Below are 25,612 nucleotides of genomic sequence, written 5' to 3'. Positions count from 1 at the left end.
AAACCTGGTCTCCCAGAATTTCATTAAGGTGATGGCTCTGTCTCCTGAAGTCTCTTCAAGCACTTGGCATCTTCTTTGTGAAAATTTTTTTAAAGTTTGCAATCACTTGCTGATCCATTGGCTGAAGCAGAAGGATGGTATTGGGTGGGAGAAATTTGACACTAACAAAGCCAAATCGCCCTCCAAAGGTCAGGCAAGTTTGGTATCATGGCAAGGAGCAGTGATCAGTGCCTTAAAAGGAAGTTTGTTCTTTTCTAAGTAGCTTTTGACTGAAGGACAAAACACTTCAACTACCCCTTCATTAAAGAGGTCGTCACCTGTCCTTGTTACACCGCCAGAAAACATCCAACCTGTCTTTGATAACCTTTTGCTGTTTAAACACTCTTGGAGTTTGCGGGATAAACCAATATTGGCTTAAGTGTAAAATCTCCAGAGACATTGGACCCCAATAGCAGTACAAGCCTATCCTTCATAGAGTTATGCCCAGGCAATGAGGCCTGTTTCGTCTGTATTAAAGACTTGTTGAGGACGATAACCCTCCTTCTCAACAAGCTCCTGAAACTCCACCTTCAGTTTTCAGCTTCTTCCTGATCAGCACTGCAAGCTTCTCCATGCCTTATGACACATTTAATGTCGGTCCTTTTCCTAAAACAGTCGAACCAACTTTTGCTGGCTTTAAAGTCCCCATTTTTTATATCACTAGTTGAAAGTGCTTTAGCCTTTTAGTCATTAAAAATCTGCTTTGCATGTTTTTAAATGTATTGTCCAGGAACTCTATCACCCTTCATTTGATTTTCTTTTATCTACAAAAACAAAAGCCTTTCCATTTCTACAATCAGTTTTTGCACTTTTGGACTGTGTTAGATTTATCACTTTTTGATTTTTTCAAGATTTTCTTTTTGTTTCACTATGGTAGGAATGGTTGACTGAGAAAAACCACATTCACGCACCAATGAACTAATTTTAGCACCATCATCATCATCATGTTTTTTCTTGTTTAATTTTAATTGAAATTTTCTTCTTACTGTGCTCTTTAGGGGCCATATCAGTTTACACAATGTTGTATGTACATGAATTCAATACAGTAAATTTATGTCAAATAAGCACAAACACAAAAAAAGCACTTCAATTAAAGGATGCAAAAACAAAAAACCAAAACCAAAAAACTCTCAGCCAATAGCAGCATTTACAAATGCTGCTATTGGCTGAGAGGAAGGACCACATGGCCCAGTCGGAAACCATCACAAGCCCACCATAAAGCGAAATAAATAAGTACCAGTTAACATGATCAGTGGTTAGTAGAATCAGCCACGTTATAGAATCAAATTTCAAAAAACCAATTCAAGTCATTAAAATGTACTACACTTTCATCGTTATCACATGTTCAATTTTCTGTCAGTGCAATCTATTATAAACATGTAGTAACCTCAACCTATTATAAACAGGTAGTACCTCAATCAACATTTGCGATAATACCGATAGCTGGAATTGTGAGTTTTTATATTATTATGGTGAAACGTGTTTCCCCATCCATGAAATCTTCAATCATATAAAAAACAAATAAATTTTCAGGATCCTCTCTTCATTCCTATTTTTTAAGCTTTGTAAACTTGGTACTCCTTGTGTCACTTGCACGTGTTGTGTTAGTTGCAATTTGTGCATGCTGTGTTTTTGTTATTGACTGCTTATCTTTTTTTACTGTTTTAAATTTTACAAAAAAAAAGTCAGTGAACAGAAATATCAATTAGTTAGTATGTATATTATTAGTGTTAATCAAGCTATGTACATATGTGTAAATTTTTTTATTTTCCCAACCCTCTGGAAAATATTCTATCGAATTTCACGTATCATTTAATTTTGTTAATTGGTAAGGCAATAAAGTGTAAATTTTTGCTTTACATCTTTACTTTTATAGTCTGTGGATAATATTCCTCCCCATTTTCATTTATTAGAATTGCCATTTAATAAAATTAAAATTCAATTCGCAAATGTGATCACAATAATCGGTACTTACTACACATCATACAGTGAACAGTATTTTATTATGGAGAGTCCATCGTAAAGTGGTTTGATTGTACAGTGAACCAATCGTAAATTGGGGGACCACTGTAATATCAAAATTGTTTCTTGCACCTAACTCCTTGACTACATCATAATAGCTTATCAGTTTGGTCAACTAAGATTTTTCCCTTTACAAAAACTGTAAAGGAAAAAATCTGTGGACATTACACCTACAAAGGTAATCCTATAATGCACCTTCCCCTTACCACCGAGGCCAAATTGATTAATCTATAGTTACCCACCTTATCCATGGTCCCCCCGACAATGGAATGGCAAAGTATCGACTCTTCTCAAACATCTAAGGGGACGACTTCACAAATAATTCCAAGGGTTAGATGCGTTTCTTTGAAGCCTCCTTCAATATAACCAGGTAAATATTATCAGTGATTAGGGTAGTGATTGAAAGGTTCTAATGAGAACTTTGTTGATATATAATTCTGTACACAATTACACTCAGTTTTCACAGCAGATACAGTTTATAGATAGTAAATTTTATTTAAAGTCAACGTTAGTTGTAAAAAGTACCAATATGCAAGAGAGAAAAATTTCAACTCCCTTCCCATATTAAGTCTAATTATGCCTATGTTTATTCAGTTCCTTAATACATCCCTCACAATTATTAAAGCATATTATGCTGCCATCAGTCTGCAGTACATAAATTTAATCACATCCTTTCACATAGTTAAGTGATGCCTCATCAACCACGAACTGCTGGAACTACAATTCACTAGTGAACCCCAAATGCCTATCATTCAAATTCTCAGAAAGAATGCAGGTGTGGCCTTTACACAGGCCATTATCTAATTGTACGTTATCTCCCTCGTTTTCCCCCTAACAGCGGATTCACTGAACCCTTAGACTCGATGACATCTGCAAGGACTCTTGTTCAACTTCTGTTTAATTTTATGGTATCCCTGTAAAATAAATTACTATCTGGGATAGCATAAGCAGATAAAAAAATTGCCCCTAAAGGCCTCTCAGGGTGCCTTAAGCTCTAAAATTAATTAAAAAATCTCGCATCATGAAATCCCTCCTATCATGCCTGGAAAAGGATTACAAACAATTACAGTTTGTCCTAAATTACTTTTTCCCCCCAGCATAACCCATACTCTGTGTTTAATGTCATTAGCACCTATGTGTATAATTAAACTCCATTAGGTCCCTCGAGAACTGACAAATGATTAATTGCATCATAGACTGTTGCACTGGGCACATATGTTCTAGTTCTGTTTCACTTAATCTGTTCCAAAATATATTTTTAATATCAATCCCAACAATAATAAGAAAACGAAATCTGATCATATTTACGATTCATTCAGTATTGGATAACATGAACTAATGGCTAATATATCCATTAATATAATAATATTAAATAGATTGCAAGCTAATCTGTCATTGATGTAACAGAATGAAATATACTACAAATGCAAACTGTTCCTATACATATGTACTATACTTTTATAATTAAAATCGAAAAAAAAAAAAAAATATATATATATATATATATATATTTATCAGACATCGTCCTTTTTTTTTTTTTAAATAAATATTGCATGCATTGCTATATTACCAAAAGTATGATCAAGTGAACACATTCCATACAATGCCTCCTGTAATCTTCCATCAAAAGGATATTAGAATCCTGAATAATTCTAATGCCTTGATTGGCATTTCTCTACTTGTTCTCAAAGCCCATGCTCCAGACTTCCTTGTGTTTTGTGTTAGCATTCCACACAATTTTTCCACTGGTGTTTTACCTTCTGCATGGAAATTTGCTCACATCCAGCCAATTATTACAAAGGGTGAAATATCCCTCCTTTCCAATTACTACCTCACAGTACCTACTTCAACTCTTTCCACAGTAAAGGAAAAACCCATAATCAACTGTAAACTCCCACAATCTCGAAACTGCCATCTAATCAATGATTGGCAATATGAATTCCATCAGTGTCGATTCAATAGTGATATCCTGACTTACAGTTCTCACCTTTGGACAAATTCAATGGTTCCCCACAGTTATGTTCTTCCTTCCACCCTTTACTCCTGTAATATTAGTAACCTTATTCTAATGAATGAAATTTGTCTGCAGTCTGCCAATAATAGCACACTACCTGCCATTTTTCTTTCAGTTTCAAGATCTCTTCCCTATACAAACAATTTCAGCCGTTTGAGTATCTATCACCAATTCCTTAATTAATGCTAATCTCTAGGTAATTCTCCAATGGGACCAAGAAAATATAAGCTTATAAGTAAGTTATCTCAACTCTTTCTAAAACTCAGTCTTCCTTATTTCTCACAAAATTAGGGTCTGTTGCTACAGTGTTCATCTTCAATAACAATCACATTTCTCCACGTGACCACACATCCTTTGAGGATAACTCTGATTTTGATTTCTAACTTCTCTTGGCATTGGCATATCACAAATATTGCTCCCTCGACAATGAAAAGAACTAGATTTTCTTTTTTTGTGACTTTTCTTCTAAACAGTCACCGACTCTAAAATTCTAAAATCTGCCCTACCTAGAATATTATTCCCACATCTGAGGGAAACACCCAATATATGGGAACAAAATCCCCCTTTGAGTTCCAAGGCTCTATCCAAAAGAGGGCAGTCAGATTAATTAGTGACCCACCTCTCACAGGCTCTTCCACTCTATGTAACAAAGAACTTTGGTTTTTACCAAATGCATTGTTTTTTCTATAGATATTCCATGGGCAATTCTATGAGTAACAAGTTTATGAAGCTTAAAAAAAGGAATGAATAGAAGATTCTGAAAATTTATTTATGTTTTTTATACAATTGAAGATTTCAAGTAAAGGGGAAACAGATTTCACCATGATAACGTAAAAAACCAGTTATCGGTATTTTCACAAATGCAAGAAGACAGAGTTTACTACCCGTTTATAATTGCTTGCAGTAACAGAACAGCCATATAAACCAGAAAGTGCAAATTGTTTTATGGCAGTGACCTCCAGAAATGTGCTTTAGAAAAATATCACAAAGGCGTTCAAAACTGATTCTTATAACGGAACATATGATGACGATGAAAGTGTAGTGCATTTTAATGATTTGAATTGGTAACTAACACAAGTTACAAACTATGCTCACGACCTTTTATATGGCCTTAAGGTCACGCTCTTGACCTTAAAAATGACATTTTAGAGAGATAAACAGCTTGGTTATACAGCAAAAATTTCAAATTCCAAGATCTTGAAACGAATTACCAAAAAAACAATGTGTTAATAATTGGGTTCACATTATGGTATTTTAACGATACGATGGTGTCTCTGGAACTGATTAATATCGTAAAGTGGGGTACACTGTATTGTGGTTTGGAACGTGGTATTTATAAATGTTTAACATTCATTTTTTGCAATTAATGTTCATATTTTCAATTTTGTTGATACTTGATACTTCGGGGGGGAAAAACTCGTAAACCCGGGAACTCATAAAGCGAGAACTGTCTGGTACAATTAAAAACACCCAAAAAAACTATTAATTAAAAAATTAATGAATATTTACAAATTAACTCCTGCATAGGTTAAAAATGTTTTTAAATACATACCTTTGATTTTGAAGGCTTGAACACTATCTTATCAGTACCGTGAGGAGGGGTAATGGTCCTAAATACATAAGTATAAATTAAGAGAAGGGCATTTCAGGACACACACACAAAAAAAAAAAATAAATAAATAAATAAAATAAGTTAGCCAAATGTTTTATCATTTAAATCAAAGTACTTTTTATTGTAATCTAAGCACAATTTTAAAATATCTTCATAATTTAATGTATAATTTTATTGCGGTATTTTTGATTGAAGGAATAAAATACAATAGGGATTTTTCCTGTATTGTATGAATAATAAAAAATAAATAATAATGATTATTTTAAATAATTAATAAGTGAGCAATCAAATTTGGAGGCTAACAAAAATGATCTACATATTATATGTGATCTCTTGTCCCACTGCCTAGTCTGGAGTTTACTGGATTAAAAAAAAAAAAAAATACTTCGGAAACTTGGAAAGTGTTGGATGCTGGGGAGATTTCTGGTACATCAATTCCTTTTCATAATAAATCAGTTGTTGTTATTATTTGGTTTTTAGGAGCATTAGCAACTAAGGCCATATTGCTCCGGGAATATGTGGTGGTCATTTTTTGACCTTTCTGCATCCTCCGTATTTGGTGGTCACGGGCTTGAACCCCAGTCTAATCAAGAAGCGTGTGCTACGCACTGCTGCTCCTGACCACCTGGCTACGGAGGCACCATAATAAATCAGTTCGCATGCCTTATGTATTATAAATTTCTGCACAAAGTGTGTTTATACACATATATTGTACAAGTTGAAAATTATGACTATTTTGAAGGGGAGACTCCTCCCACCCAGAGATTGACTAATTATGAGCAGCATGGTGCAAGGAAGGCTTATGCTGCACCAGACAAAAAAAAAAAATAATAATAAATAACAAAAAAAAATAAAAAATAATAAGAGAAAAGGAAATAGACAACCTTAGTGTTTCCCTCCTCCCATAGGTAATTATCCAGCTGACCCTTTGAATTTCCCCAAACTACCAGCCTCTACCACCCATAATAGGTAACTTATTCCACAAATTTATAACTTTGCTGGCTAAAATAGAACTTCCTACAATCCAGTCTAAACATCCCCATTACTTAAAATTATGGCCCCTTGTTCTAGAATCATTTATAACCGTGAAAATTTTGCCCTTATTCATTTTGCTTATGCCTCTCAGAGCCTTAAACACCTCAATCAAGTCTCCTCTAAGGTGCCTAGTTTCCAAGCTCTGCAACCCACATATTCAAAGTCTTTCCTCATATGGACGCCCTTTTGCCGAGTTACCCATCTTCGGACCCTTTCAAGAAGCACAATGTCTTTCTTTAGGTGTGGTCTCCATACCTGAACACAGTACTCCAAGTGTGGTCTAACAACAGCCTTATATAATGGGATTATGACATCCTTATCTCTACTCACAATTGTTCGATAAATCATTGATAGGACACCATGGACCTTCCTTGCAACCACTCTACAATGCTCGGAGAACTTCATGTCTGACCGTATCGTAATACCCAAGTCCCTTTCCTCGACTACTGGCTTTAGTTCAACCCCACCAAGTATACAAGTTATTTTGGGGTTACTGTTCCCCAGGTGCAATACCTTACACTTTGATAGATTAAAGCATAGCTGCCATTTTTCTGACTATTCCCGAAGTCTATCTAGGTTACTCTGAAGAAGCTCTGCTTGGCGGTGATCATTAACTACTCTACCAATCATCTGCAAATTTAGACAAGGTCAATTTAGCTAGAAGGTCTTGAAGAATGCCAAATCTCCACATGTTGCCCAAAGCTTTTTCCACATCAAGACTCACCATGACTAGATGTTCCTTTCTAATGAATGTGTTACAGATATTTGATTCCACTTTGGCCATAAAAAGTTCAGTGTAGATTATTTCATCTGAAACTATACTGGATTTTGTTCATTAAATTTTTTGTTTCAAGAAACCATGTGAGATGCTTATGTATAATTTTTTCTAATACTCTGTCTAAGCAATATGAGAGAGATTGGTATTTAATTATGTAAATCTGATTGATCTCTTCCAGGCTTCAGGAAGGCTAAAACAATTGAATGCTGCCAAGATTGCAAGTACGAGTTTTCGGACAATATATGATTACAAAAAATCAACAGGGAACTTAATGCTGTTTTATTTGACTGTTTTAGCATGATGTTATAAATAATGTCTGAACCAGCAGCACTGGTGCGTGTTCTGGATAAAGATTTTTTAATATCATGTACTGTGAAAGGCTGATTGTACAAAAGGTAAATATTGGTAGTAAAGTTTCTTATACCATTCAGCTAAGGTTTTGAAAAGATGTTTCATATCAATTACTGATGTTAATAAGTCCTACCCATTCCAATTGAAAAGATGTCAGTGGATATTTACTATGTAACTGCTGTATTTTATCCATGTTAATCTGGTATCTTTATTCTTAGCAATACCTGAAACAAACCATATCCAGGAGGGTTTTTTTTTTTTTTTTTGCTGTTTGTCTTATTTGTTGCTTTAGCCTTTTGTAATAATCATATTTTGGGTTGTAAGATACTTACAAAAATGTCCATGCTTTATTCATTTCTTGTTTTCCTTTATTATACAAATCATTCCACCAATGGTTAGTAGGAGGATGTTTTTGATTAAATAATTGCTTTGGCAGCTGCTGTTAGTATTTGCTTGGTGATTTTATCTATTGATTCCACCTGGATGATATGGTCGTTCAGTGCAATATTAATGGAGAAAGTTTCTGAGTCTGCTTTGGAGAACTTGAATCTTTTCTTTTGTTCTGCATGTGTTGTTTGCAATTTATAAATGATCGCTACCAAGCAGGTCATTTAGCACTATTCACTTTGTATATAGAGCTAAAACAGGAGAGCACAGAGATAGGTCAACAACAACAACTGTGAAAGATCCTGCTGGTAAATGATACAATCAATCTAGGATACAATCAATTATCTTCCCTTTGTTATCCATATGTGGAGATTCCCATAATGGATAGTATTCATTAGTCACCTAATAAACAGAAAGGGGATGGTATTTCTGCTATAAGTTCTTTACTTTAGTAATGAGGACATGATTCGGTGAAATGTATACTGATACAATTGTTAGAGCAAATTCCAAGGACAATATGGGCGGCAGTCGCCTCTAGAGAGGTTTATACTGGAATGTTTTTTTATGAGATTCTTGTGTGTACCAGGAGTGACATCCATCCATGTGCAGAGGCAGTTGAATTTCTTTCTTTTTGGTATATTATGTAATTTTCGACCTCAGGAGTAACTCAAGGAGTTAAGTTCATTTCTTGAAAGCAAATAGACGTGGGATTGTATTGGGAACTCATATCTAAATATCATCAATGTTGCTATGTAAATCTAGGCAGTTCCATTGAATGTCATGCTGCATTACTCAGTTTTTGTAGAAGATCGTTTCTGTTTTGTTTTTTATTAGTCGTTTGTGAGGGTCTTATCTAGTCTTTTCTTTTCTAAGAAAAAGGAGCATTCAGAATCTTTGTTATCTGTTCTATCTATATTAAGGTAAATGAGACATCGACTCTCCATATCCTATTCGGCATGCAGATCAAACACTATTTCATCTTCAATGCCATTTTTTCTATATACACACTACTTGGGTGTTGTTTCACCCCAACAGTCTCTCAGTTCCATGGTTTTTTGTCTACTTCATTGGCTAAAATGATTTCAGAAGGAACTGCAATTGGAGTATTGTTTACGTTACCTATCAGATGGGACTTTAGATGAACAATATAAGAGTACTGGATCTACATTCACGCGTGAGGAGTTAAGGAAGGAAAATGCCAGAAGTTTATCACTGTAACAGGGTGCTTAATGATTTTGTAATAACTGAGAGCAAAGTGGAGGAGAAATTGTTGAAGTTAAACATAAGAAAGGCACCTGAGGTGGATGGGATCTATCCAGTTATATTAAAGGAGGTGGCAAAGGAAGTAAGCAAACCCTTAGCCATAATTATGAGAGCATCCTTGGACTCAGGGGAAGTCCTCACCGACTGGAGATGTGCAAATGTATTCCCAATTCACAAAGTAGGATCTAAGGATGACACAAGTAATTACAGATCAGTTAGTTTAACTTCTGTTCCAGGGGAAATAATGGAGTCACTGGTTAAAGATGCATTGCAGGATCATCTAGACAAGACTGCAGTAATAATTCAAAAACAGCATGGGTTTGTTAAGGGAAAGTCATGTCTGACAAATTTGATTGGATATGATGTAGTTACAAAGGAACTGGATATGATTAAAGGGCCTATGCGCTCCGGATTCATTACTACTAAAATTAAAATTACAGTTGCTCAGAGCGAAACGGATACAAAAATATAGATTGTAACAGGTTTAATAATAGGAAATATACGTATATTAGATTAGATACATAAAGCTTTCGGTTATCTAGTTAACCTTCTTCAGTTGATATGAAATGACAGTTAGAATGGAGGCGTGTACTGCCAATCTGATATGTGAAGCACGTGGCTAATTGTTTGAGGTTGAAGCCTGTGGTTGTGATGTATGTAGGAAACGGTGGTTTGTAAAGAAATCCTTTCGGGATAACTCTGTTTGATTTGCACCTGTGAGCAAATCTGAGATGTTGTTTGCCACGGGCTATAAAGATGAAATCCTTTTGCAGGTTCACGATCATATCGTATGTTGGTTGGCCAGGAACAGTCCGAATATGATTAAAGAGGCCTATGCGCTCCGGATTCATTACTACTAAAATTAAAATTACAGTTGCTCAGAGTTTGTTTGTTTGTTTGTTTGTTTTAGTTTTATTGGCGCATTAGCTACTAAGGCTATAATGCGCCAAGACCATGTCATTAATAAAAATTTAAACTTTCAGTGACCTAACTAGTTAGGTCACCATGTCAAAATAAACAATAACAAAAGTATAAAAGATAAATCAATAGAAAAAAACAATAAAATGTAAATTTTATATAGCAGTAAAAATGTTTATTGATTTTAAAAAGCTAAAAACAGCAGACACATGGTCATTGTCAGATAAAATCTGACTGAGTGTATAAGGCTCAGCCAGATGACTAAAAACGGTAAAGTATAAATCACGTTCGTGTCTAAAACATATGGTTAAAACATATGGTTAAAATGTGGACATATGGTTAAAATGTGATGAATAGATAAAAAGGTGTCGCATTGCTCGCACATAGGACAGTCATCTGCCCTCAGCAGAAAAGAATGTGTAAGATGACTGTGTCCTATGCGGAGACGAGCTAGAACAACTTCCTCCTTACGAATCCTGCGCAGACTAGACTGCCACGGTTCAATTACAGGCTTTATACGATATAATTTATTCGCAGTCTGTCTATTCCACGAGTCCTGCCATTGGGAGTGTATGTTTTGATGTATTATTTGCCTGTAGTCTGTATAGGGGACTAACAGGCAACGGTTATTATTGGGAATTGCTGATTTGGCTGCGGCGTCAGCCAAATCATTTCCCCTAATCCCAATGTGGCTGGGAATCCAGCAGAAGCGGATATCATATTCACGTTCATGGAGAACGTGAATCTTATGCTGAATGCTAGACAGAACTGGATGAGGATTATACCTCACAGATATTAAAGCCTGTAACACACTGAGAGCGTCGGAATATAAAATGAACCGTTGGTATTGGCATTCACTAATGTGATCCAAGGCTAACTCTATGGCATGCAGCTCTGCAGTAAAGATACTGCATTCAGAGGGAATCTGCTCCGATGTAGTGCTGTCTGTAAAGACGGCAGCAGATCCCACGTATGATTCCGACTTCGAACCGTCTGTGTAGACTGGCGCGAAGTCGGAATGTTCAGCTCGGTGTGCTGAATAAAGCTGCAGGTAGACCGATGATGGAGTGTCCGACTTTCCCCAATTTCTAAGGGACAAGTCACATGCCGGGAAATGAGCATGCCAGGGTGGAAAGGGTTGCTTTGGTGTTTGGGCAACCTTGTCTACCTTCATATTAAGTTCTTTGAGTAGCCCTTGGAGACGATACCAAAAGGACGATTGGCAGTCTTACGGGTGTTGTACAAATTTTCCCATCGTGGCTCAAAAACGAATGGCCACGTAGGATGGTCTGGCAGGGATTTCAGTTTTAAGGCGTACTTTAAAGACAACTGCTTACGACGAAGCGATAACGGTGGTTCGTTTGCTTCAACGTATAAGCTCTGGACAGGGGATGTTCGAAATGCTCCAGTAACGATACGTAGAGCCTGATGATGGACAGGGTCCAGCCATCGAAGGGCACTGTCTCTGGCTGAACTATATATTTGGGACCCATAATCTAATTTGGATCGCACAAGTGCACGATAAAGCTGTAGCAGGGTGCATCGGTCTGCACCCCAAGATAAAGAGGAGAGCGAGCGGAGCATATTAAGGGCTCTTGTGCACTTTGTGCAGAGTTGACGAATATGATCCAAAAACGTGAGTTTTTTTATCGAATATGAGTCCCAAGAATTTTGTGTTCGCTGCTACTGGAATAGCATTTGGTCCGAGCCTTAATTCAGGTTCAGGATGAAGATTACGCTTGCGACAAAAGTGTACGCAAACGGTCTTCTCCGGCGAGAACCTGAAGCCATTAGCGAGTGCCCAGGAATTCAGACTATCAATGGCTTTCTGCAGTTGTCTTTCAATAACCCTCATGTTGCACGACTGGCAAAAATTGCTAAAGTCATCAACATAGAGGGCACTGTTTACAGTTGGAGGAAGTTGTTCTGTGATGGAATTTATTTTGATGGCATAAAGCGTGACACTTAATACTGATCCTTGTGGTACTCCCTCCTCTTGGCTAAAGGAGCGAGAGAGTGAGGATCCCATACGAACTTGGAAAGATCGATTGGCTAAAAAATTTTGAATAAAAAAGGGCAGATGCCCTCTTAGGCCTAGGCTATGTAAATCTTTTAAAATGCCAAATCTCCAAGTTGTGTCATATGCTTTCTCCATGTCAAAGAACACCGACACCAAGTGTTCGCGTTTTAGGAAAGCATCCCGGATGGATGCTTCCAGTCTAATAAGATGGTCCAAAGTGGACCGGTTCCTTCGGAAGCCGCACTGGATTTTGGAGAGAAGGTCGTTTGATTCTAAGTACCATATTAAACGGGAATTAACCATTCTCTCCAGGATTTTGCACAGACAGCTAGTCAGATCAATAGGACGATAATTGGTGGTGACCTTTGGATCCTTTCCTGGCTTAGGAAAGGCAAGAACGATTGCCTTTCGCCAGGAGTCCGGAAACTGCCCTTCAGTAAAGATTCTGTTATACAGAAGGAGCAGACAATCCATAGATTTTGGTGAAAGATGTTTAATCATTTCATAATGGATGCCATCTGGTCCAATGGCACTTGCTTTGGAAAGAGCGAGGGCTCTTTTCAATTCCAGAATAGTGAAATCCCCGTTGTAGGGATAAATGCCCTTAGTTTTAAAGTTAAGTGCCTGTTTTTCGATTTTATATTTCAGGACCAGGAACTCTGGGGAATACGAAGATGTTGCAGAGATGTTAGAGAATGTTTCCCCAAGAGCATTGGCTATTGCAGTTGGATCTGCAATAGCGCATCCATTATAATCTAGGATTGCAGAAGGTTGGGAGGTATATTTTCCCTTCATTTTCCGGATTTTATCCCAGACTACCTTAGAGTTGGTAGACTGGTTAATACATGATGTAAAACGGATCCATGATTCCTTTTGACTCTGACGACGGATGTAGCGTGCTTTGGCTTGTGCACGTTTGAAGGCTATAAGGTTGTTCGTGGTAGGATATTGGCGAAATATCCCCCACGCTTTGTTTTGAGCCTTTTTTGCTGCTGTGCATTGTGAATTCCACCAAGGTTTGGGAAATGGTGGAAACCGGGCTGATGTTTTTGGGACAGCATTAGCAGCTGCTTGGACGATGATTTCTGTGATGTACTTTACTGCGTCATTGATCGGCTCTTGACTGACTGTGCTAAGATCGAAATTTGCCTGTTGTTGGAAGGCAGTCCAGTCAGCCTGATCAATCTTCCACCGTGGTAACCTAAAAGGAAGACATGGTCTCCCACTGTGTAACAAGGTTATCACAGGGAAGTGATCGCTTCCGTATGGATTCTCCTCCACTTCCCAAGTGAGGGAAGGGAGTAGAGAAGGGGAGCAGATAGAGAGATCAATGGCAGAAAAGGTACGGGTAGGCATGTGGAAGAAGGTGTTTGTTCCAGTATTTAGAAGGGAAAGGTCATTGTCATTCAGCATACGCTCAATGACTCGTCCCCTTCCGTTGATGTTAGCACTACCCCACAGGGTGTTATGTCCGTTAAAATCCCCGAGAAGTAAGAAAGGGGGAGGCAGCTGCGTAAGGAGATCATCAAGGTCTGCCTGGGGGATGTCAGTCCCAGGTGGCAAATAAATGGAGCACACAGTTAATAGAAATCCCACTGAAAGGCGAATTGCAACAGCCTCTATGCTGGTTGTAATTAGCAAAGGCTGCACTGGGGTCTGGTTACCCACAAGGATAGCCACTCCCCCATGTACAGGGCCATCCGCAATTCTATCCTTTCGAAAAAATGTGATGTTGTGCATGGTGGGATCATCATTTGCCTTTAGATATGTCTCCTGCAAGCAAAAGCAAACTGGCTCGTGCTTTTGCAGGAGGGCCTTGATGTCATCCATATTTTGCCGGAATCCACGACAATTCCATTGTAGGAATTTAGCCATTATTTTGGCTTGGTGGGTCCATCAGGCGGCTTCCGAGGTGCTGAGGGCTTACTTTTATCAGTCTTGGATTTATCTTTTTTCGGGAAGAATGGACGCTGTCCCGTGTCCATTTCTTCCTCCGCAAAGAGTTCCAAGACTGATTCTTCGGGTACCTCCTTTTGCTCGACATCCATCTTTTCTTGGGAACTAGGGGGGGGACTTCCCCTTTCTTATTCTTTTCTTTCGTAATTACCTTTGTTAATTGTGGAGCATTAGGAGGTACCGATATAGGAGTGGCAGCTGATTGGTCCTTCTGTGTAGGTTTTTGCGAACTTAAGAGAGACCGCGCGATGGGAGTGAAAGACTCCTTTGGAGGAATGGTCATGTCCGTCTGAGTTCCGACGGAACATCTCCCTGCTACCTTCTGGGCGTAGGTAGGTCTGTTGATATTCAGGGGTTTGACCGATTTCCTTGCCTCCTGGTATGATATATTTAGCTCTGCCTTCAGCCGTTGAATTTCTTTTTCTTCTTTCCACCTCTGGCATGCTCGTGAGTAGTCCGGATGTTCGCCCTCACAGTTAATACAGGTGGGTTTTGCGGCTGAACATGCTGTTGTTTCGTGGTCCTTTGCACCGCATCGTGCGCATGCAAGGACTCCACGGCAGGCCATTTGAGAGTGTCCATACTTCTGGCATTTAAAACACCGTAGAGGGTTCGGAACGTATGGACGCACTGAACAATTAATGTATCCAGCTTTGATCTCGTCAGGAGGTTTAGGAGAGTTAAAAGTCAGGATAACGCTCCTGGTTTTAACTATTTTTCCATCCCTTCGCGCAGTGATTCTCTTGACGGCAATGACTCCCTGTGGTTTTAATTCGGAGCAGATTTCCTCCTCGGTGACGTCGAGAAGGTCCCACTCCGAAATGACACCTCTCGATGAATTGAGTGTTCTGTGTGGTGTCACCGTTATAGGGATTCCTCCGATTGATGTTACTCGGAGTAGATGTTCGGATTGCCTGTCATTTTTAGTTTCAATTAAGAGGTCTCCAGAGCGGAGCCTCTTAACTGATTTGGGTGAACCTACTAACCCATCTAACCCTTTCTGTATAAAGAAAGGTGACATTTTTCCAATCGGTTTTTCATTGGTGAAGTGCATGATTAAAAACCGCGGGATAGGACCTGATGGTAATTCAGTCCGCTGCCTCTTTGAAGCAATATTGCTGTCAGTGTCTGTATTTTCAGATAGGGACCGGGTTGGGGCCCCTGAAGAAGTAAGTTTATCAGGATTCATAGAGTTTATTTTATTGTTCAGTGCCCGGGCTCCCCACCCACCACGGAGCCCAAAGGGACGCCCACTACCCGGCATGCAATAAATGCGCTCGGGAGTGGGACGCCAGGGCTACCCAGACACTATACCCGCACCGCCGCCAGCCTGAATCCTGTCCCTCGGACCATGAGGGTAGGGGCGTGGCATTGACACGGTTGACCCTCGCAGGCGAGCCTACTAGCCGATTGATCCTAGCCGGGCCTTCCAGGACCACCCGTCTTGTCGAAGCAGGGGCCAAAGTGGTGTATTGAAGCTGGGCCCCTCAACCACCAGGATCCCCCTTTCCGAATTTCCACGGGTCGCAGCGCACGGCAAACACGCCGGATTCCATTGATGTAAGCCTGGAACCTGGGCTGTGGGCGTTGGATCCCAGTGACGCTAGTCTGGAAGTCCAGCAGCGTCACTGGGAGGTTCCCTCACCACGTACAGGTGCCCACGTCGAGGGGCAGTTGCTCAGAGTGAAACGGATACAAAAATATAGATTGTAATAGGTTTAATAATAGGCAATATACATATACAAACCACCGTTTCCTACATACATCACAATCACAGGCTTCAACCTCAAACAATTAGCCACGCATTTCACGTACCAGATTGGCAGTACACGCCACCATTCTAACTGTCATTTCATATCAATTGAAGAAGGTTAACTAGATAACCGAAAGCTCTTTGTATCTAATATAATATATGTATATTTCCTATTATTAAACCTGATACAATCTATATTTTTATATCAGTTTCGCTCTGAGCAACTGTAATTTTAATTTTAATTTTAGTAGGAAAGCTTTTGACACTGTTGTGCATGGAAGACTACTGTACAAATTGGCACAATATGGTATTAAGAGTAAGTTGCTACAATGAATAAAAGGGTGGTTGAGTGGGAGAAAGAGGGTAATCAATGGATGCTGCTCTTCGTGGACTAATGTTGTTAGTGGAGTCCCCCAGGGTTTGGAATTGGGCCCACTGTTTTGTATATTTATCAATGATATCGATGAAGGAATATCAGGCTTAATGTCAAAGTTCGCAGATGATACAAAGGTTGGCAGGGTTGTTAATGACAGTAATGGCAGTGTGCTACTGCAACAGGAGAAGTGGCAACTGAAGTTTAACTTTGACAAATGCAGAATACTGCACATGGGTAGAAGTAACCCCAGAGAAATGTATCAACTGTGTAGTATTACACTTAAGGTGGTAGAAAATGAAAAAGATCTGGGAGTAATTGTGCAGTCTGATATGAATCTTTCTAAGCCATGCAGACAGGCTGCCAGAGCAGGTCATGGGGTATTGTCAATGATATACAAGAATTTTGCTAGTAGAGGAAAAGGAAGTGATTATCCCTTTGTATAAAGCAATGGTCAGGCCATCCCTTGAGTACTGTGTACAGGTCTGGAGGCCTCAGTTTAGGAAAGATGTAGAGTTGCTTGAGCGTGTACAGAGCAGGGCAACAAGATTGGTAAGGGGAACAAACGGGTCCTCTTACCAAGAATGGCTTAAGTTTTGCAAACTGCAGCGGCTGGAGACTGCACCTGCAAGGTGATTTGATTGTGGTGTATAATGCCCTGAATGGGTTGAGCACGCTGAATTCTGATGGGATTCTTCCGCTTGCTCAGATTACGAACCTGGGGGGGGGGCATAAATTCAAATTGAGGAAAGACGGTGGTAGAATAGATGTGCAGAAATTTACCTTTAACCAGAGGATGGTTAATTACTGGAACAAACTTCCATCTGTCGTGGAAGTAGTAGTAGTAGTGGCATGTGATGCAAGAAAGCAAATGTATGAGCTTATGCAGCATCAGCCAAAAAAAAATAATAATAATAATAAATAAATAAATAAATAAATAAAAAAAAAAAAATCACACCATTCCCTCTAAATGCCTGTCCAGTTCCTCCTTAAATTTATTCAACCTATCAACTTCCACAACGACAGATGGAAGTTTGTTCCAGCAATTAACCACCCGCTGGCTAAAGGCAAATTTCCGCACATCTATTCTACATCTGTCCTTTCGTAATTTGAATTTATGCCCCCTTAGGTTCGTAATCTGAACAAGTAGAAGGATCCCCTCAGAATTCAGCGTGCTGAACCCATTCAAGGCCTTATACACCTCAATCAGATCACCGCGCAGGTGCCTAGTCTCCAGCCACTGCAATTTGCAGAACTTAAGCCTCTCTTGATAAGGGGATCCCTTCATTCCCCTCACCAATCTTGTTTCCCTTCTATGTACACGCTCAAGTAAATCTACATCCTTCCTAAAATGAGGCCTCCAGACCTGTACGCAGTACTCAAGGCGTGGCCTGACCATTGCCTTATACAGAGGGATAATCACCTCCTTTTCCCTGCTAGCAAAATTCCTATATAACATTGACAAAACCCCATGACCTGCCCTGCCCTGGCAGCCTGTCTGCATTGCTCAGAAAATTTCATATCTGCCTGCACAATTACTCCCAGGTCTTTTTCATTTTCTACCACCTTAAGTGTAGTACCACACAGTTAGTACGTTTCTCTGGGGTTACTTCTACACATATGCAGTACTTTGCATTTGTCAAGGTTAAACTTCAGTTGCCACTTCTTAGCCCATCTGCCCAAATTATCTAGATCCTGTTGCAGTAGCACACTGCCATTACTGTCATTAACAACCCTGCCAACCTTTGTATCATCTGCAAACTTCGACATTAAGCCTCATATACCTTCATCAATATCATTGATAAATATACAAAACAACAGTGGACCTAACACCGAACCCTGTGGGACTCCACTAATAACATTAGTCCAAGAAGAGCAGCACCCATTGATTACCACCCTCTGTCTTCTCCCACTTAACCATCCTTTTATCCATTGTAGCAACTTACCCTTAATACCATTCTGCTCCAATTTGTACAATAGTCTTCCATGCGCAACAGTGTCAAAAGCTTTCCTGAAATCCAAATATATGATATCAAAATTATTTTTTGCATCCAGTTCCTTTGTAACCACATCATAATATCCTATGAAATTTGTCAGACAAGACTTTCCCTTAACAAACCCATGCTGTGTCTGAATTATTGCTGCAGTCCTGTCTAGATGATCCTGCAATGCATCTTTAACCAGCGACTCCATTATTTTACCCGGAACAGAAGTTAAACTAACTGGTCTGTAATTACTCGTGTCACCCTTCGATCCCCCCTTTGTGAACTGGGGATACATTTGCACATCTCCAGTCCGTGGGAACCTCCCCTGAGTCCAAGGATGCTCTCATAATTATGGATAAGGGTTTGCTTAGTTGCTTTGCCGCCTCCTTTAATATAACTGGATAGATCCCATCCACCCCAGGTGCTTTTCTTACGTTTAACTTCAACAATTTCTCTTCCACTTTGCTCTCAGTTATTACAAAATCATTTAGTACCATGCTACAATTTGATAACCTTCTGCCATTTTCAAACCTTAATAATTCCTCACTTGTGAATGTAGATGCAAAATACTCATTCACTTTGTTTGCTATCTGAGCAGGATCATCAACAGTCGAACCATCGATGTCAAGTGGACCAATCAGATTCATCCCCTTCCTTTTAGAGTTTATATAAATAAAGAAATCCTTGCTGTTTTTCTTAGCATCTTTTGCCAAAGATTTCTCGTAATCTGCCTTCGCCTGCCGAACCTCCTTTGTGACCTGATTACAGATTAACTTATATCTGCCATAGGCTTCTGAGTCGCTTGATAATTTATATGCATCCCATGCATTTTTCTTCTCTGTTACGAGTCTCATTAGTTCATTTGACAACCATTGAGGCCTAAACCTTGAACAATATTTCTTAATAGGTATGAAACTTTTAGTAGCTTCCATACTAAATTCCTTGAATGCTTCCCACTTAGAATTTACTGTTGGTAACATCGTCAGTTGATCCCACTGTACAGAATTTAAAAACTGTCGGAGACCACTGTACTCGCCTTTACGGAAGTAAAAACACTTTCCTTTACCCCTGATGGTAATGAAATCTTTAAGTTGATAGCTTAAATAAATTCAAGGAGAACTGGACAAACTTTTAGAGGGAATGGATGTGTGAAATTGTTTTTGGCTGATGCTACATAAGCTCATACACTTGCTTTCTTGCATCACATGCCTCCATTACTACTAATCGAGCTCATTCTACAATCAATGTGTCTGTGTTAACTTGCTTTTTTGCCTCTTGTTATGATACCTTATTCTCCATCTTGTCTTTTTGTATATTTTTCCCAATTGTCCATAATTTACACGATTTAGAATGGGCTGTATGTTGAACCTTACAGATAGGACATTGTTGACATGTCATAGTGCATTGTGTGCAGGTGGTTTTGGGAGCTGCAGATCTCATGTTGTTAGTGAATGGCCAAATGTTTGGCGTTTGTAACATCTTACTGAGATTTGGGATGTATGGAAAAACATGGCAGTGTAAATATCTGGCTTTGACTGAAGTTGGCATATTTGGAGTACTGAATGTTAGAATGACATTACATGTTGGCACCAGGTCACCACTTTCTTTTTGAATCTTAATTCTTCTTGATTGTATTGCTTTTTGCTCCTGACATTCCTTGACACATTTAATGGATCCCATTCATTTGCAACTCACTTGAGCAAGTTCAGTATGGTATGTACTGGAATTTTACTTAGGGAGGATAGTTTTAATAACAGCTCTGAGTGCTTGGGTTGTGTGGTTTCTATCAATAAGTCTCTTGATTGGAGTCTCTTCATTTTGGGTGATCCTGCTGCATGTCCTAAACATCTCTGAATGGTGAAAGAAGCGACACGTTTGCAGTCTGGGACAACAAAGAATGTGATATCAGGAATGCTAGAAATTCCAACTGATCTAAATCTGAGTTCTTGTTCAAATCCTTTTTCATTCTCTTGGGAATAGAGTAGTTACGATCAGTTCCATGAGTGTGAGCATACTGCGAGCTCAATGGCTGTAGTGGAGAACATGTGCAACATCCATGTTTGCCCTTTTAGCCCTGGGAAGATTAGCCTAACACCAAGGTTTCCAGCCCTGCCATTGGGAAGCAAGAGCAGTGGCTGGTGTGACTAAGGTTAGTTAGTAAGGGTTAGTACTTTAACTACGAACAATAAAATAAGTTTTACTACACACAGAAAAGTAAAAGAACTAGCTAATTGCTTTTGAAATACTCTGTCCACGAATGGCGACCACACCTTAAAAAGACATTGAGCTTCCTGAAACTGTTCAAAGATGGGCAACTCAGTTGTCAAGATCTGTAAAAGGACACTTACATGAGGAAAGGTTTAAAATATGTGGGCTACAGTAGGAATCATAATACCGGTCAAAATCTTAATACCAGTATTTTTAATTTATGAAACCGGGATACTGGTATTCTAAAAAACAAAAAAAAAAAAAAAAAATTTTCTAAATTAATTTTGATGACAATTAGGTGCTTGTTTGTTTTAGAGTTTTATGGTGCATTAGCATCTAAGGCTATAAACAATTAGGTGCAATAAAGTAAGGGAAAAACAATTACAGTAAACCCTTGATTTAACGGACTAATAGGGGAGAGGGGGTGTCGGTTAATGCCGAAAGTCCGTTAAATCAAATGTAACCTGGAGGGGAGGGAGGCATTTTTTATTGTTCTTAATGTAAAAAAAAAAAAAAAAAAAGCTTTATTAAAATATACAGTACTGTACAATGTAAAATTATGTTGCAATTTAGCCTTTGATTTACAGATCTCAGAAACAGTTTTTTTTTTTATGCCGTAAATTTCACAAGCACGTGCTACTGAGACACCTTGTTCTAATTTCTCAATTAGCTCTAATTCCTGTGCCACATTTAAGTTCATACGCTTTATTTTAACTCCTCTATCACTTGATGCCATTTTAAAATGTAAGGATTGCAAAATTATTTAATAAAGTCACAATTCAGAATCACAGAAACATTCTGTACGCAACCTGACCGCACGATAGCTCGAGGCAGACTGAGACCGAACCAAAGTGAGTCAGTAGACCTGCAGTTCAGCATCCGGAGTCACGTTCAGCTTGCAAGTCACCCCCTGCTCTTATCTGTTGTCTGTAATCTGGGAAAACAGCTATTTGAACATGTTTTCAGAAAGAATAAAAAACAATTTCCTGAATTTGATTATAAAAATAAAAGTAGGTAATTATCAAAACAATAATGGAAATATGCAATTATTATTAATTTTTAATTAATAACACTGAAGTTTTGTATAACCTAAAAAAAATAATATGGTTGAGATTAATATGTACATCACTATTATTATTTGTCCGGGCCGTTAAATTCGAAATCCGTTATATCGGGGTCCGTTAAATCAAGGGTATATTGTACATGAATTCATGTTTTAAATGAAACTTTTATTACAAGAATAAGTATTGTGACAAAAAATTATTAAAAATACAGTTATTTTAAAAACAAAAAATATGCATATTATTGATACTGCAAATTTATTTATGTTTAAGCATCCACACTACCTGTCCGAATAAAGTAAGCTCTGCATAAACATAAGCAGTCAATAGTGTTATCGTTTAAACTGGATCTAATTTTGGTACATATTTGATTGGCGGCAGAGAACGTCCTTTTGGATTCTGTGCTGGTTGGTGCTATTGTGCTGAGATAGTCGTAGACGAGTTGCAGTTTACCCTCCCCTTGTTGTTATTTGGTTTTCAGGAGCATTAGCAACTAAGGCCATATTGCTCCGGGGATATGCGGTGGTCATTGCCCGACCTTTCCACATCCTCCGTATTTGGTTACCCTCCCCTTATCCCTCGTCTTCAAAAAAATCTTATTTCCTTTTTATCAAAAATAAAAAAATATTTCCTTTTTACTTTTTATGGCACTAGGTCCATATTAATGAAAGAAAGGGTTTTATGTTTAAGCTTGGTGAGGACACCAAATCTGAGATGTGGGGTTATTTATTTATTAATTTTTATTTCCTTGTACTGACGGCACCTCCGTAGCCAGGTGGGAAGAAGCAGCAGTGCGTAGCACACGCTTCTTGATTAGACCGGGGTTCGAGCTCGTCACCACCAAATACGGAGGATGTGGAAAGGTCAGGAAATGACCACCGCATATCCCGGAGCAATATGGCCTTAGTTGCTAATGCTCCTAAAAAAAAAACCAAATAAATAACCTTGTACTGACTGCTTTAAAAAATCAATTTCCAGGAGCTGAGAGATTTACCCATATATATATATAATCATCAAGAATAATGCAATAGAGAAGTTATATGCTATAGGGGGGAAGAAAATTAAGAATTAGATTAGATAAGACTGAATTACAATAACATGAATTATGGATCAGGGTCACTGCTATCGCAAAAGTAGCCTACAGCCAGAATGTATATATAAAATATTATTAGTATAAAATACAGTAAGTAGGTGTTTATGCATAGAAATAAACTAATGAAAATACGATGTACGTTCCCAGGGTACAACGCATTTTCATTAGTTTATTTCTATGCATAAACATCTACTTACTGTATTTTATACTAATAATATTTTATATATATACAGGGTGTCTCAAAAATATTGGTATAAACGTTTAGGGGAGGTAGGTAACATCTAAAGGAATGTGAATCGCATAGGAACCCATAACCGGAAACGTTACCGTAAGTCGGTACACGGCACTGTTCATCAGTTTGCGAGAGCGAAAATTTCTGGTTTACTCATTCAAGCAGTAGTCGCCGCACGAAGAGCATACATCGATATACGAACTGTGAGCTGGCAGACATGCACCTAGTGTATGGATTAGCAGAGAGCCCACATGGTGTGCGCCCCCATGAGGCACAACATCGCTTCGCAATAAATGTGTGGGCAGGTATGATCGGTGACTGCTTAGTCGGCCCATACCTGTTACCATCCCGCATGAACTCCACTAAATATCGGATCTTTCTTGAACAAGTTCTACCAGGGTTACTCGACGATGTTCCAGCAAATGTGAGATGCAACATTTGGTTTCAACATGACGGGGTGCCTAACCATTATGGAAGGTGTGTTAGTGACCATTTGAACAGGCGTTTTGGGCGTCGATGGATTGGCCGTGGTGGACCCATTGCCTGGCCCCCACGCTCACCTGATTTATCGAGCCTTGATTTCTTTCTGTGGGGGCCCTCAAATCTATCGTGTATGAATCGCCTGTGGAGATGGAAATGGATCTCGTGGCGAGACTCGTCTGCACTGCTGCTACTGTCAAAGAAACTCCAGGTGTGTTCGAAGGTGTCCACCAATTCATGCTGCGTCAGTGTCATGCATGCATCGTGTCTCATGGTGGAACCTTCGAGCATCTGTTGTAACATCATGAAATGCATCCATCTCTTACTTCATTGTTAATATTATGTCAAATAAATGTTTGCCACTAATTCCTGTCTTGTCATTTCTGCTTCTTGTGCCTCTGCTACTACTTTCCCGTGATGTTCCCGGTTATGGGTTCCTATGTGATTCACATTCCTTTAGATTTTACCCCCCCCCCCACCCTAAACGTTTGTACCTTTGAGACACCCTGTACATATACAGTGGATTCCGGTTATTTGGGCCACCGGTTAATCGGGGCAGCCCGATTAACCGGTGGCCCAAATTATTTATTACTTCCCCAATTAAGCGAAGTAATTATTAATTACTTCGCTTAATTGGGACAGCATGCGTTTAATTGTGGCAGGAGACTGCAGCACTGGAGATTACCCTATGATTGTCTCCGATGGTACCCTGTGGTTCGGTCGAAATTCTGGAGGTCACAACCACAAAACAATTAGCAGTCACCTGTTTATTGGACTTTTCTGTTAGTGAAATCTATCATAAACACAGTAAACCTGATCTTACTGAATTTGCGATAATACCGACAGCTGGAATTCTGTGGGTTATTTATGATAAAATGTGTTTACACTTCCATGAAATCTTCAATCACATAAAAAAATTAATTTTCAGATCTTCTCTTCATTCCTATTTTTAAAGCTTTGTAACTCTTTACTCCGTTCTCACTTGCGCGTATTGTGTTACTTGCAATTTGTGTGTGCCGTTTTCTTTGTTATTGATTGCTTATCTTTTTACTGTTTTAAATTTTAACCCCCGCCCACAAATGTCAGTGAACAGAAATGTCAACTAGTTAGTATGTATTAATTATTCCAATTATCACGTATATTCTTCCGATTTTCACGTATCATATAATTTTTAATTGGTAAGGTAATAATGGGTAAATTTGTGTTTAATTAATATTTCCTTTTATAGCCAGTGGATAATATTCCTCCTATTTTCACTAATTAGAATCGCTGTTTAATAGAATTAAAATTCAATTCACAAACGTGATCACAATGACCGGCGCTTACTGCACATCGTATAGTGAATGGTACTTTACTATGTTCAGTTCGTCATAACATGATTTGATTGTACAGTGAACCAATTGTAAGGAGGGGTGTACATTGTATTTTTAACTATTTACGTGAAACTTCGGATAATTGGGGCAGCCGCTTAATCGGGCCAAAATGCACTAGTCCCGATGTGTCGCAAATAATTGGAATGGACTGTGTGTGTGTATATATATATATATTATGTGAGCTGTCAGTTTCTCACGAGCAATGACACAAATATTATAAAACAAAAGTCATTTATCATACAAAACTACTTACAAGTATATACATAACTGATTTTTCCTCCTTTAATCTGTTAATACATGCTATCATTTCCATAACATTTCTTTCAATTAACAATATGAACTCTCTCTACAGCTGCAAACACTAAACTAATCCAATCTTAATCACTTCCTCATATTTCTCTTAATCAGCAATATCAATTCTCTTCATAACAGCAATCCATAAGCTTACTGAATAGAATACTAACAATTCCATATATATCTCTCTCTTTTAACTTAGCAATATTAATTTTCTTTACAACTTCAACCAATAAACCAACTCAATACTAAACATTTCTGTAAATTTCTCATAATTTCTTGAACTTCATCCTTACTTTAAAATAATCAGTTTTATCTAAGCATCCTTTCCAATACAAACACAGTCCAGAGGACTTATGTTCCTT

General features: G+C 38.6%; 1 protein-coding gene across 1 annotated transcript in view; it reads right to left on the bottom strand.

Annotated features, from left to right (window-relative positions):
- Positions 1–25,612, bottom strand: part of ERp44 (Endoplasmic reticulum protein 44) — a 229,172-nt gene that overhangs the window by 140,036 nt on the left and 63,524 nt on the right. Inside the window, exon 7 of the mRNA XM_090387925.1 lies at positions 5,628–5,685. Within this exon, the coding sequence (XP_090244051.1) occupies positions 5,628–5,685 (58 nt within the window). The remainder of the gene's footprint in view (positions 1–5,627; positions 5,686–25,612) is intronic.

This window comes from Mastigoproctus giganteus, chromosome 13 (genome assembly GCF_048544385.1).
Source record: "Mastigoproctus giganteus isolate SK-2022 chromosome 13, ASM4854438v1, whole genome shotgun sequence".
NCBI classification, from domain to species: domain Eukaryota; kingdom Metazoa; phylum Arthropoda; class Arachnida; order Uropygi; family Thelyphonidae; genus Mastigoproctus; species Mastigoproctus giganteus.
The sequence above is the reverse complement of the archived record's forward strand: the minus strand, read 5'-3'. Positions and strand labels throughout refer to the sequence as shown.